At 37.2% G+C, this 15,716-nt stretch overlaps 1 protein-coding gene across 1 annotated transcript in view; it reads left to right on the forward strand.

Annotated features, from left to right (window-relative positions):
* Window positions 1-15,716, forward strand: part of Rab38 (RAB38, member RAS oncogene family) — a 75,425-nt gene that overhangs the window by 15,973 nt on the left and 43,736 nt on the right. The window contains exon 2 of the mRNA XM_070034652.1: window positions 7,093-7,373. Within this exon, the coding sequence (XP_069890753.1) occupies window positions 7,093-7,373 (281 nt within the window). The remainder of the gene's footprint in view (window positions 1-7,092; window positions 7,374-15,716) is intronic.

Here is a 15,716-nt window from a genome sequence, read left to right on the forward strand (position 1 = left end):
TTAAAACCTTCTTCGAGATAGTCATGGAGACCATTGCTCTTTGTTGAAACCATGTCCTCTTAGTAAGGGTTTCCTAGTTCCTCTGCCCCCAGCACTGCATACTCTTTCCTCTTTTCCTGCCTTATTTATCCCCATAATACTTTTTTACCAATTAGTATTTACTATAGTATTCTTACCAGTAGTGTCAAGCCACTTTTCTACCAACGGCCATTTGGATATTTATAACATTATTTGTGGGCCATCCAAAATTATCGATACAGATAGGCTGAGGAAAGCCAATGAGAACCATAAGAATTATCCATGTCTCACATGCCATGCAGCAAATTATTTTGCAGGCTTTATGCATCTAACAGTCTGGACATTCCTCACCTTTGCTATACCTGCTTTGTTGTTTACTGTTTGCCTCTTTCCCATAGACTGTTATAGGTGTTACACAAAAAGTATTACTTATAGTACAGTAAATTGATTCACAGTGATAATTTCTTTCAAATGAGGATGATGACAAAAGCATCATATTGTAGTTAGAATCCTTTTAATTTTCTCCATAAATGAACACCTACTTTTTTTTTCTGGGAATGAAAGTTAAAGTCCTGTAGGTGAGTGCTTATTAGTAGCTTATGAATATTCGATGATGTATTTTAAAAGAAGAAGCCTTGCTATCAATTTATTTCCTTTATAATAGCTTGAGCTCTCATTCCAAAATATTAGGAAATTAGCTGTGAAGTTTTACAACAATAAAATATGGCTAAGCTGCTCTCCAGGATATTCAGAGTCTGGTAGAGACTACAATGTGAATCCACTGTGATGAGTACTCATGGTGTAGAGAAAAGGACACGTGAGGTCTCAAAGGACCTCAGCTCTCAGATTGGCCACGACTGAACAGATGTAGTGAGTTTCAGAGCCCAATGGGAGGACCCTTAGGAGATGTCCCTGAACTGAGTAGGAAGAGAAACAAAGAGGGATTCACAATTTTGGGACACAGGTGTCAATGACAAGGAAAACCAGAGAGTTAATACAGGTTGTTTTTAGGAAGAAGCCAAAGTATTCCAATGTAGCTTGGCTTTGAACTTTGAAGAAAGTAACCAGACATGAGGTTTCTAAAAGTGTTTGGAGCCAAAAGATATCAAATCTTACATGCAGTATTAATGAAAATGTCTTTTTTTTAAAAAAAGTTAGTATGAGAAGCTAAAATAGAGCCAAACAATGGAAAGAATTACCTATTGAATATGGATTATAATGAAAATAGAAGTCATATGATTGGGATGCGTTAATATCATCCAGAATGCTTAAAATACAAATTCCTTGGCCTCACACAAACTGTACAAAATAAGAATCTACCCAGACCAGGAGTGTTTGTGTGTGTGTGTGTGTGTGTGTGTGTGTGTGTGTGTGTGTGTGTGTGTGTGTGTGTGTGTGTGTGTGTGCGCGCACATATGTGTGCATGCATGCCAGTCCTGGAGCTTTAACTCAAGACCTGGCCACTATTCCTGAATTTAGTTGGTCAATGCTAGCATTCTACCACTTGAGCCATAGCTCCACTTGTAGCTTTTTGGTGTTTAATTAGACATACTGTCCTGCCTGGGCTTGTATAGAGATCCACAAATCTAAGCTTCCTGAATAGCTATGATTATAGGTTTGAACCATTGGTACTTGGCCCAGGAGTGGGTATTTTATAAATAGGTTTTAAAAAGTTTCCTGATGACAACTATCTGGGGATATATACATAAAAACATAGATATACACACATATGCGTATATATAAATCTATGTGTTTATTTGTGATGATACCAGAGTTTTAACTCTGGGCCTCATGCTCACTCTGCTGGTACTCTCTTACTTGAGCCACATCACCAGCCCCATTTTTGCTGGTTATTTTGGATGAAGTCTTGGGGAATTTTCTCTCTGGAATGGCTTTGAGCTGTGATTCCCTAGATCTCAGAGCCTTTGTAATCCTAGCAATGCCAATGGACAGAGGCACTTCTAATGAAAACTATGACAGGATGTTAGAGATTCTGTGGGCGAGGGAATGAGGAATGAGTTGGAAGGTGACCTAAAGGTACCATTGTGGATGATAGTGTTGATGCTATCCTGAACTAGACTGTGGGACAAAGGAGAAGTGAGTGGTGTTGAATTTTAATTTTATTCCCTTGCGTTCTGAGAGAATGCAGGGCATAATTTCAATGTTTCTGAATTTGGACAAATTTGCTTTGTGACTAAAATGTAGTCTATTTTGGAAAATGTTCCATGTGCTGCTGAGAAGAACATGTATTCTGATGCTGCTGGATGAAGTATTCAGTAGATGTCTGTTAAGTCTAGTGGATCTATACAGTTGTTTAAGTCTGAGGTTTCTCTGTTGAGTTTTTGCTGGGTTGACCTATCCAGAGGGGATAGTGGTGTGTTAAAATCCCCAACAAATAATGTCTTTGGAGCTATGTGTGATTTTAGGGAAAGTAATGTTTCTTGGATAAAATTTGGGTGCTCCATTATTTGGTGAATACATATTTAGAACTGTAATACCCTCCTGAAGGAGAGATTCCTTAATTAGTATGTAATGACCTTCTTTATCTCTTCTCACTAATTTTAATTTGAAGTCTATTTTATCTGATAATAGGATTGCAACTCTTACCTGTTTATGGGGGCCGTTTGCTTGGTAGATTTTATTCCAGGCTTTCACTTTCAGAATGTTTGTTTTTGTGGGCAAGATGTGTCTGTTGCAGGACCAACCCAGATGCCACTCAGTAGATGAATGGATCAAGAAAACGTGCTACACACACACACACACACACACACACACACACAAACACACACACACACACACACACAAACACACACACATATGAATTCTATGCCTCCATCAGAAAGAATGATACTACCCTATTTGTTAGGAAATGGAAAGACGTGGAAAAAATTATATTAAGTGAAGTAAGCCAAGCCCAAAGAAACATAGATTCCATGATTTCCCTTATCTGCAATAACTAGTATATGTCTAGGACAAACAGAAGAGGTCAAAAGCTATGTACATATGACCATGCAACCTGATGCTAAGCGGAATGAACCCCAAGATAGGGACACAAGAGGTTTTATCTTTCTTGCTTTTCTTCTTAATGTACTTACAATATACTATGTGCTTTTTTGTTTCTTTTGTATGTTCTTCCTCCATGGTACAATCCCTGTTGTCACTGTATTTGAGTCTGGTGCCCTGCATCTTGTATATACATTTTTCTAATTTGGGGAGGGGATGGGAAATAACAAAATGCTGAAATAAAGACACAGGATGATCCATTGTAACAATGAGATGTACAAGACAGTATGTTGCAGGGGCGGGAGGGTGGTGGTAGAAGAGGGGCAGGAGGAATTGGGGAGGGCGGGAGGAAAGGTACAGTAGGGGAAATATAAAGGAAGGTATAGCAATACTCAATAGGAAATGAACTCATTACCTTGCTCAAGTAACTGTAACCCCTCTGTACAGTATCTTTACAATAAAAATACATATTTTAAAATTAAAGAAGTGAGTGGTAGGGAACGGAATGCCTGCTTGTAGAAGAGGGGGTTCCCTGATGCATGATGGATTGATTTAGGAGACCCTTTCCAGCTCCTTTATTTCACTCATGGAAACTGTGGCTCAGCATGGTGACATCCAATGCTAGCTGGTTCTGGTCAGAGTGGTAAAAGAAAGTGTCAAGGTTCATAGCATATTTTGTTTCTTGCCATTGGTCTGGTGCATGTGGAGAAGATTCACTGCTTGGTTGTTCTTTCTGAGAACATCTACAGAGTAGTAATTATGAACTGAAAATGTTGTTAAGTGCATAGTAAGGCAATGATGTGTTGTGTGCTTTCAGCTCGGGTTTTAATACTAAGTGGACCATTTCAGGCTGTTGGGAAAGAGGGTCGTGGTTCAATTTAATACAACAAGAGGCTTTAGAGATCAGTCACATCAACTTTATTTAACACATAAGAAAACAGACTCAGGGATAGAGGCACATTGTCTTAAGGCTGTTCTGATTTGTTCCAGTCTTGCTTATAATTAAGATCCCTGGTCTTCTAACTCATCAGGCTTGTGCTTTCTTCTTTTTCTTTTTTTAACTGGTATGGTTAGGTGTTCTTTTATTTGCACTCATTCTATTTGTGACATGATCCAAATTAGTGACTTCTTTCCTTTTTTTGTTTTATTGTCAAGGTGGTGTACAGAGGGGTTACAGTTACATAAAAGTAATTAGGGCATTTATTGTCAAACTTGTTACCCTCTCCCTCATTTGTCTCCTACTTTCCCTCCCTGCAACCCTCTCCCCCCAAGTTTAAAGTTCATTTCCAACACATTGTCTTGTGAGTATCTCTGTTGCATTGGTTCCCTTTTTGTCCTTTGTCTCACCATTCTGTTGTTCCCCTTCCTTTCTCTAATTCAGATAAATGTATATAAAATACCAGGGTACCAAAATCAAATACAGTGCCAACAGGGGATATACCATTAGGGGGAAGAACATACAAAAGTAACAAGAAACCACATAGTATATTAAAAACAACAACAATGAAGAAAAAACTCTTGTGTCCAGGTCTTGGCCATGAGCTTATCCAGGTGGTTCTGGCAGCCATTGGATTGTCTTCCATGATTCAGTTGATTGCTTTGACACTAACACCTATCAAAGCTAGACACTGAACCCAGAACCATATCCACACTGCTGTGGGTGTGTTTAGAAACAAAGAGAAGTACACTGTGGTGAATTGGCTGTTTTCAGCATTAATTTCCAGGTTCCTTCTGAATTAAACTCCTACATATTTCCATATAAAGCACAGAGCCTGGCCTCAATAAAAATGTGTTGAATATGTAATGTCATGCCAAAAGGTGTTCCTCTTGAAAATAAATTTGCCTAGGATGAATTGTACAGGTCTCATTCTGCCCAAGTGTAGGCACTTACTAAGAATCACATGGTTTGTACTCTTTTAATAAGAACCAGCAGAGAGGGCTGTCAGCTGACTAAGGAAGGATATAATGTGAGTGCTAGAAATGCTCTGATCTGAATGTGACCCCTGGCTGGAATGCCACAAATATAAACTGTCCAAGTGGGCTGGCCCAGTGACCTCCCTTTACAAAGGTCTTTTCTTTCTAGAAATCAGCAGTCCTGTCCTTTTGTATCAGACCTGATACACATATACTTGCAATCTCATGCACATGCACACATTTTCCTCTAGAATCGCTATGGAAAGACTCAGTTGCTTTTTCTGCCATCTTAAAATGATGCTTTGCTAGTAGTAAAATGTAAAATCTTTATTCTTAAAAACTGCCTATTCTACCCTGAAAACCTCTGGACAAGCAGATTACTGAATAACCCATGACTCTGCCCTTTATCTGATTAGATTGCTAACAGAGATCACAAGACATCTTTTAAGAAGCTGGAGGCCTTTGGAGTTCTGAATGATCACAGAGGGCTTTCTTCCCTGAGCTTCCTCAAATGTCATGGCCCACCCAGGACAGTATCAAAGGGGACCACTTTTTCATCAGACACTAACAAAAGAAAAAGAATTAAAACTCCCTATGGGAAAATGATAGTTTCTATGTGGGTTATAAGTCATATGGAGAGTTTTCTTTTTTACTGCCTTCCATCACTGACTAGATGAGTATGAGATTTTTTTAAAAATGTTTTTGTGGCATAACCTATGTAAGAAATGTTTTAGAATTGTGCTGGCTGGTAAAACTCTCTTCAGTGACACATGTTTAAAAACACCAATACTAGCTGTAGCTATTCAGACATTTTCACTAATTGTTCAGGGACTCTGCATTTCTCTGATCTCAGTGTAATGCACAATCAATAAAAAAACTGTATGGTAATTTATATTAAAATTTACCAGCCATCAAAATTTGTTGTCAAAATTTTGATACATTTTTCTTAGAGGCTATATGAACTTATATTTTCTAATGTGCACCCTAAGCTCCACATTTTTTCTTTCCAAGAAATAAAGTAAAACTTTGTTTTAATTTATATAATTGTAAAAAACCTTTAATATTAATGAACATCCAAATAAGAATTAAAAACTTATGGTTACATGCTACTAGAGTTTGGGTTCTGGAAATATGTATCTAATCTTAATTAGTTTCTGTCATCGGTGGTCACTAGTAGAGCTGGAAGTAATAGGATTCTTTTTATTTTTTTTTTTGCCAGTGCTAAGATTTGAACTCAGGATCTCACATTTACTAGAATTGTTCTTTACCATTTGAGTTGCACAACCAGCTATGCTTCTTCTGGTTATTTTGAAAATGGAGTCTCATGCTCTTTTTTTGCTTGGATTTGGCTCCAGTCTCAGCATCCCAAGTAGCTAGAGTTATAAGCATGAGCTGCTGGTGCCCAATTTTTTTATTTACTTTTGATACTCAGCTGAAATTCTTTAAAACTTTTTTGTTATAAACCATAGTCTGAACCTCTAATTTCACAACCTAGATTTTATTTCTACTATATTTTGGTACCATGAATAAAACAAAATGAAAACTTAAATTTTGAGCAGTTCTAAGGTATTGTGTGCTTTATGTGTGTTAATTCTATTCTCTCTTTTTGATATTTGTATATATTAATATTTTAAAAGATTTTCATTTTTAATCATTGTATCCCAGGTTTGAAGAACACTGCTCAATATGATATCCTCTCTGAACTCTAGTACAAGAGTGAGTGAGGTGGTCTCAGTTCTTAAGTAGAGACTAACATTGTGTTATCTGATACAGTAGCCATGAGCCACCTGTGACTGACCATGTACCATGCAGGTAGCTAGTGTGGTCCAGAAATTGAATTCAAAATTTTATTTCATTTCAATTAATTAAGATGGAAATAGCCTCAAATGAATAGTGGGATACCGTATTAGTGCATTATTAAGAAATTATATGGCACACAGTACTTTATCAGTACATGTTTGTTAAATGAAATAATTTACTTCTGGACCCAAAGAAGAAGAGAAAGTCTACGGGATTGTATATTTAAATTACTCTTTATAGATTAGCATTGAAACTCTTTTCTAAGTGACCTGCTTATCCTGGTGGCTTCATGAAGTTACAATATATAAATCAGTCTCTGATTTTAATACGTTTTTATTTATTTATTTTTGGTTCTAGGTCAAGAAAGGTTTGGAAACATGACAAGAGTCTATTACCGAGAGGCTATGGGCGCGTTTATTGTCTTCGATGTCACCAGGCCAGCCACATTTGAAGCAGTGGTAAAGTGGAAAAATGATTTGGACTCGAAATTAACTCTGCCTAATGGCAAACCAGTTTCAGTGGTTTTACTGGCCAACAAATGTGACCAGGGCAAGGATGTGCTTATAAACAATGGCCTCAAGATGGACCAGTTCTGCAAGGAGCATGGCTTCGTAGGATGGTTTGAAACATCAGCTAAGGTAATGTGACCATTAAGGGCTAAGCGTATTATAGGCAAGATTCACAAAGAAAATACATCATTGACATAATCAGAATGATAATGTGTCTTTGTAATGATTTATCACTCTTAAATTAAGTTCTTATGTCAAGGCAATGAATGAGGGGTTTAGGGATTACTAACTTCTGTCACTACTATCTGTGACTAAGCCTTTTTCTATTTTTCTTTCTTTCTTTCTTTCTTCCTTCCTTCTTCCTTCGTTCCTTCCTTCGTTCCTTCCTTCCTTCCTTCCTTCCTTCCTTCCTTCCTTCCTTCCCTTTCTTCCCTTCCTTCCCTTCCTTCCCTTTCTTCCCTTTCTTTCTTTCTTTCTTTCTTTCTTTCTTTCTTTCTTTCTTTCTTTCTTTCTTTCTTTCTTTCTTTCTTTCTCTTTTTCTTTCTTTCTCTTTTTCTTTCTTTCTTTCTTTCTTTCTTTCCTTCGTGCTGATTCTGAGGTCTGCACTCAGGGCCTGAGTGGGTTTTTTTGTGGTTTTTTTTGTTTTGTTTTGTTTTTACTCAAGGGTGGTGCTCTGTCTACCATTTGAACCACAGGTTCACTTCTTGCTGTTTGGTGGTTAACTGGGGATAAGAGTCTAATGGATTTTACTGCCTAGTCTCATTTTGAACTTTGATTTTCAGATCTCAGTCTCCTATGAAGCTAGGATTAGAGGAGTGAGCCAATTCTCATCTTTGGAAAGTTCCTAGAAGATTTTTCTTCATTCAGAAACTCTCATGTTCTAACATGCCATTTCCTCTCATTTCCTTTTTGAGTTCTTTATTTCCAATATTTCTTCAGATTCTTACCTTGGGTTAGTAAATAATTACCATTTTTGAATTTTTTTTTCAGTTTTTTTGTTCCTCTGAAGGATTTGCTGTGATAAAGAGAAATAGAAATAGCAAAACTGAGATGAGGTTACGTTACAGAAAAATATGACACAGTTTTAGTATCAGATTTTCTTTCTGTGATGTTAGCCTAGATTTTGTTTTTAAGACCAAGATGGGAGTTAATTCATACCATCTCCTCTTTCCCTTAGGTGAACATAAAGCATCAAAATTTTACATTTGATTCAAATTGCTTTCTTTCAAAAAAGAGTCACTATGCAGTCTAGAAGCTTCTAGATAGAGGAGGGAAAGAGGGCCATCCTGGGTAACTTCTTTTCTCCATTGATTGTTTTATAGTTAAGGGCAAACTACACTGTATGCTGTACATGAGGAAGGAAATCTTCCATTATTCATTAATTCAATATGTATCGTAGAATATATGTCACATGCTAGTCAAGCATTCTAGGCACTGAGAGTTTATGTATTTATAGAACAGAACCCTGACATCTTGGATAAAAACAATACAACATAAATAAAAGGTAGAATATGTTTCTTATTGATTAAATGTTAGCAAGCAAAAAGGGAAAGAAAGGAAGAGCTTTATGGGTTATGGGAAAGACAGAAATTTCTTCTAGGTTCAAAAACCTTCTCAACCTTTTACCCCCATTTTGTTCTGACATTCTTTGTTCCTTCATAGCAATGTCAAACTCTATGTTTTAGACCATGATTTCATTAACATTAATCCTAGCTGACACTTACACTTAAGTATTAGATTTCTAATCCTTTAAATCTCTGCTTCTGTATCTTTGAAGAGAATCTGTGTGGTACAGGAGGGGGACTGAGGAGTTGATAGCAGGATCAAGAGAGTATACGACTTCATTGTAGAAGATAGATCAGCATCCAGCACATGTTCCCTCTAAACATCCAGCAATGAAGCATGTCTTTCAGAGTATCTTAATGAAAATGACTTGCCTGGGCTAGGATTACATTCTGTCAATGCGTAAGCTGAGGAATAACACTGTAGCATTGACAAAGTGGAGTGTCAAGTCATTTGAAACACTTTTCAAAGATCTGTAAGGTTTCACTGTCTATACTTGGCTCTGATGTACATACCTGTGTATCGTTGCAGAATCCATTTAGCCTTTTTTTTTTCTTTTTCTAATCTTTCTAACTGAATGCCAACTTCTTGAATGCAGCATTAAAAATGATGAAATTTGGGCCGAAATCAAATAATCTTCCTATTGGTGAAATGGAAATATTTGGGACATTCCTTCTTTGGTTGTATTTAGGATCAGAGAATATTTCCCACCAAAAGCTTTCTCTTCGAAAGGGAATCTGTGAATGATTAGAGAACTCTTGAGTATTATGTTAATCAGACTGGTGATGGATAGCTGATTTCCTTTTATTTATATCTCTGAAACTTCTAATGACCCAAATCACATCCTCCAACTTTGTTTCCATGGACAGATCTTCTATAAACCTTGTGAATAATGTCATTATCATCATAACCTAGCCTGCTCTGTGTCTGAGACTCATGGAGTGTTAGATGAGTTGTCATTGAAACGATCCACATTCTGTCATGGCCCCCACTACTAAGGAAGACTTACATTCTTACTTTGCCATTACCAACAGTAACTTACCGTTGAGGGTTTTCAGGCCTACCACTGTTGTCTATTATTGTTATTTCACCATAGTAAATTAAAAAAAAAAAACTAACAATTAAATGTATTCTGGTATACTTCTGATTTTTTTTACTTCATCTCTTCAATATCAAAAACAAAGCAAAGAGAAAACAATCTTTTCTAACTCAGTTTTTTGATGTATCAACTTCAGATTGTTTTCCTTTTTCTATTGTATTTCTGGGAATGTTACCTGTGGATTCTTCAGGTAATCTATAATTTGGGTTATCATATACCTTAATTTGTCCAAAACAGTCCTGGTTTGTATATATACTGTCCTAGCAAAACCATTTTCTTATTGTGAAAATACCATACAGAGGAGTTACAATTACATGGGCAAGATAATGAGCACGTTTCTTTTTTTTTTTTTTTTTTTGGGTCCGGTCGTGGGGCCTGAACTCTGGGTCTGGGTGCTGTCCCTCAGCTCTTCAGCTCAAGGCTATCACTCTACCACTTGAGCCACAGCGCCACTTCCGGCTTTTTTCTTTTTGCTTATGTGGTGCTGGGGAATCGAACCCAGGGCCTCAGGCATGCAAGGCAAGCGCTCTACCACTGAGCCACCTTCCCAGCCCATGAGCACATTTCTTATCAAGCACTGTTGCCTCCTCCTTTGTTTCCCCTTCCTGTCCCTTCCCATCTCCCCCCCATTGCCCTTCCCCAATAGCAAAACTATTAATAACATCTTTTCCTATTTTTAATTTGTGATTTAGATTTATATGGTAAGCCTATAGATTGGGAGTTCAACCCATTTTACATAAGATGCATATTTAACATATTCCTATAACCAAATTTGGTCTTTATATTATGGGTTGTGACAGAGTTGTCTTTTTAAGTTGAGGAGTGTGCTTTCTAATGTATCTTCGAAGTTTGGAGTCCATCTCATGGGCTGATTGGGCTGTATACCTAATAACCAATTTACTGGTGCACACTTGGTGCCCATGCCCTGAATCTTGACTATATACAACTTTTAGGTTTTGCTCTCTAACCATACTTACCCACCTTCTAGACTTGTAACCTCTTTCCCTCTCCCTCTCTCCCTTTTCCTCCTCCTTCTCCTGCTCCTCCTCCACCTCCCTCCCCTTTCCCCTCTTTTTCTCTCTCTCTCTGTTATTGCACTATGTATCCATAGCCCATCTTATGGTCTGTGTTTCACTGTCTATACCTGACTCTGATACATATAACAGCTAAATATTATTGGAAGAATATGTTTAGCCTTTTTGTTTTGTTTCATCTTTTTTTTTTTTTTGGTTGGTTGTGGGGCCTGAACCCTGGGCCTGGGTGCTGTCCCTCAGCTTTTCATCTCATGTCTAGCACTCATCACTTGAACCACAGCACCACTTCCGGCTTTTTCTGCTTGGTGCTGAAGAATTGAACCCAGGGCCTCATGCACGTGAAGCAAGCGTTCTACTGCTGAGCCACCTTCCCAGCCCCTGTTTCATCTTTTTCGTTCCACTGCATCTTGCTTTCAGAGTGTAAGGCTTTGGGCATGGATGCTTTCAAGAATTGGACACCAGAGCAATGCCAGTGTCGGGAAATAATGGAGCAAGCTATACCTTTTCAATAGTGGGGATAAGAATCCAATTCAGAAGAAGAACATATGTGCCTGCTCTTGCTTCCTCATACTCAAGTTCTATTCCTGGTACATTTCTTTGGGCATTTCTATACTGTTTATAGTGGCATTTTTAGGCCCACCTTCTCTCAGTGTTTTAAGAACAATGGGTACTCTGGGAAAAAATTTTCTTACATTAAATTATACTGTTTTGGTCTCTGCCCTGAGTCTAAAAGGAAAGATGTCCATGTGTATTCTTCTGCTGAGAAAATGAAAAATTGAGTTCTCACTGAGATATTATTAGACTTTTTAAAAAATGGATTACACACTATGGTGTTTTCTGGCTCTCTAGCTGCTCTTAACTACATTTATTATCTTTTGGGAATTTCTAGTTACTAGCATAGAAAGAACCCATAAAATTTTGTGCTTTTGCCTCCTTTGGAACTAGTGCACAGGCATATGACCTAGATTCCATCAATTGTATAGATTTGGAAGTGAGCAACTCTATGTAAAAGGTGAAATACAGAATTCATTTCTCTGGGAAAGGAGTGGCAGAGAAAGTGTCTAGCAAACAGAATCATTAATAGACCCAAGAACAGTTATGTTGAGTTGAGTTGCTTAAGAGTTTCAAATGTAACAGACCTATTGCCTTGTGGTAGCTAAGAGTAATTTCCTCCTTAGGACATTTATTTCTACATTTTTATTTATTTTTTATTTAAACTCAATTTTATTTTCTATTATCTTTAGGTATTTCTACAAAGGTGTTTTAATTCAATTTATGAGTATCATGTATCTTTTAAAAATATTATTCCAGGGCTGGGAAGGTAGCTCAGTGGTAGAGCGCTTGTCTTGCATGCCTGAGGCCCTGGGTTAGATTCCTCAGCACCATATAAGCAGAAAAAAAAAAAACCAGAAGTGGCGCTGTGGCTCAAGTGGTAGAGCACTAGCCTTGAGCTGAAGAGCTGAGAGACAGCGCCCAGGCCCAGAGTTCAAGCCCCATGACTGAACCCCACAAAAAGAATATTATTCCAATGACTTTATTAACTTAATTGAAATGGATCAGTTAATTCTCAAAAAGATACAAACTACTAAAGTCCACCCAATAGGAGATAATAATATGGTTTATCTTCATTATTAATTTAAATTAAAAGTTAAATCTTGTAATTTAAAAATCTCAGAAAATCTCAGGCCTAGCTGTGTTTATTGTTGACATGAACTTTTCCAGAAATTAGAAGAGGTGTGTATATTTTCACAATATTTATATGAGGTGAATATTACTCTGATGCCCAAACAAAACGATGGCTTGTGTTTATTGTTGACATGAACTTTTCCAGAAATTAGAAGAGGTGTGTATATTTTCACAATATTTATATGAGGTGAATATTACTCTGATGCCCAAACAAAACGATGGCTTGAAAAAAATTACAGATGAAAGTTTTCCTTGAAAATTGGTAAAAATGCTCCTAACAAATGCTTCCAAGTAGAACCTAGCAGTTTATAAAATAGTACCATGTGTCTTGATGCATGTCACCATACTGTCTGAACTCAAGGTCTTGTCATTACTATGCTAGGTGTTTAAGCTATGGCTCTGTCCTTTTTGCCTTTGTTTAGTTTTCAGATAGGGTCACACACTTTTTTCCAGGACTAGTTTCAGACTACAATTTTTTTTGTCTCTCCTTTTGTATAGCTATCACCAACAAAGGCCATGGAAGATGGAAGATTCCATCTAGATATCTCTGAACTCTACTGAGCATGCCTTGAGTAAATGCCTATTTAACCAGCCAGCATTAGCTTCTGTACCTTACATATGAGAATGTAGATTGCAATACATGGTCCAGTACATGTGAAAAAACCAAGTAAAACAATCACTTTCCTTGCTGAAGGACTTCGTAACCCTTTAATATTCTAATTACACTCGTTATTTTTAGTAATAATACTGACTATGCTTCTTATTTGTTGTTATCTGTTAGCTTTCTGTGATTTTTTTTGGGGGGGGAGGGGGTCCTGTCATGGGGCCTGAACTCTGGGCCTGGGTGCTGTCCCTCAGCTCTTCAGCTCAAGGCTAGCACTCTACCACTTGAGCCACAGCGCCACTTCCGGCTTTTTTTTTCTGCTTATGTGATGTTGAGGAATCGAACCCAGGGCCTCAAGCATGCAAGGCAAGCACTCTACACTGAGCCACCTTCCCAGCCCCTTTGTGTGATTTTTTTAAAAAAAATTTTGTCTATTACTATTAAGTAGGTTTACAAAGGGTTTCAATTCCAGGAGTCAGTTTATGAGTGCAATGCATTTTGGCTAATGTCACCCCTTCTGTGCAAATATTATTTGTTCTCTCCCTTAATGTGCAAATATTATTATGTGAACAAATTTAACTGTTAGCATAAGTCTGTAAAGTAGACCTTATATTGTATTATTTTAAAGAAAGAAAAGGATGAAGCCTGAGTCTGTATCAACTTATTTCTTTGATTATAACATATATTATTTATTCCTTTTTTATGTTACAATTTTAAAATCAAGATGTGCCCTGTCTGTAGTCAGTGTAGACTTCTAAAGTGTTGATGTATTTTACAAATAATTGTTGTCACATTTTGTTTTTTACTGTCTTCTCCAAACACCATGTAGTAGTTCCTAAAACACTTTGGCCATGTTAAACATTGGGAACTACATGAAGTATGGGAATGCTGGCTTAGAATTCTTTGGTGAAAGGAAACTTAGCTGTGTTTCATTAAATTTAGTGAGCTTTTCTTTCTTTCTTTTTTTTTTTTTGGGGGGGGTCCGGTCGTGGGGCCTGAACTCGGCCTGGGTGCTGTCCCTCAGCTCTTCAGCTCAAGGCTAGCTCTCTACTACTTGAACCACAGTGCCACTTCTGGCTTTTTTTTTTCCTGCTTATGTGGTGCTGAGGAATCAAACCCAGGGCCTCAAGCATGCAAGGCAAACGCTCTACCACTGAGCCACCGTCCCAGCCCTGAGCTTTTCTTTTTATAATTGTTTTCTCAATTACTGTGAGATCTGAAATACATAGCAGTTAAAAATCAGCTGGTTTTCTGAAAGCTGCTTGAGGAATAGTATCACACATCATTTATTTTATAGGCTTCTAGAAAATACATGGTTATAAAATGTAATGCACAAATGGAAAATGCATAGATAATTGCACTTGGAATGGGTAAATAGCTATTCGGGTGCCTTTTTATTGTATCGAGCATAGTATATTATTTTGAAATCTTTTTATATTTGAATTGAGTAGTAGGTCATGTCTGATTATTTCCCATTTTTGAATGTAGAGGTATGAAAAAATTTGTGATGGTCATTTGTGCATTTATTTATTGATTAGCACAGTTTGTGTTAAGGTCCTTTTGCTTCTGGACCTGTGCTGTGAGTATATACTAAGCCCAATTTTGTGTTCTTTTCCGACCTGGTCCTGTGGAAAGTACATATTCAGATTTTAAGCATCCATTTCCAGTGTTCAGATGTGTTGTAGGATGTAGTAACAAGTAACTCCACTGACCTTATTGTCCATAACATAGTTAACCTTGTATTTTTTAGCCAGTCTAGTTAGAGGCATAGAACATAGAAGCATAAAAAGAAGAGTCCAATCTGAGATTTTAAAACCAGAGCAAGTTAGAAGGTATAATTTAGCAATATGGCTGTGTTTAATCATTGTGACCAGCTCACATAATCACCATCAGTCTGTAATACAACTATTTGAATCATTACTTCTGACAGGTTCTAAATGTCCTACATGAAAAATGCAAATCTTTCCCTGACTTTAAGAATAGTTTAAGCACAAGAGTCTTAAATTCAAGCTACTCATCTGCTTAAGCACCATTATGAACTAATAATAGAACTTTAAAAAACCTTTAGTTAATTAGTTCTCTAAAGATTTTCTAGGTCTATGCTCACAATTTACTAGTTAATCAGAGATCCAACTATGACCAAGACATTGCAAGACAGCAATTGATCATCAGAGGGTGTCACTGTAGCTTCTGCTCTGCCTAGCTCATGTTTTCATAATTTAGAAGTCAGATCCTCTCTGTCTTATGCTTGGACTATCAAAGTAACTCATCCTCAGACTTTAATTGGAGAAGTCTCTTCTATAGACTAGTGAAAACCGAACTTCCTATGGGACCATTTTATTTTGTCACTACCTTGTTCAAGAGTCTTTCATAGGCTACAATTTTTTTTCTTTTTTTTTGTGAAATCCTGGTGCTTGAACTCAGGGTATTATGCTTTCACATAACTTTTTCACTCAAGGCTGGCACTCTACCATTTGAGCCACAGT

This window comes from Dipodomys merriami, unplaced genomic scaffold (assembly GCF_024711535.1).
Source record: "Dipodomys merriami isolate MVZ:Mamm:240054 unplaced genomic scaffold, mDipMer1.0.p SCAF_25, whole genome shotgun sequence".
Classification (NCBI taxonomy): domain Eukaryota; kingdom Metazoa; phylum Chordata; class Mammalia; order Rodentia; family Heteromyidae; genus Dipodomys; species Dipodomys merriami.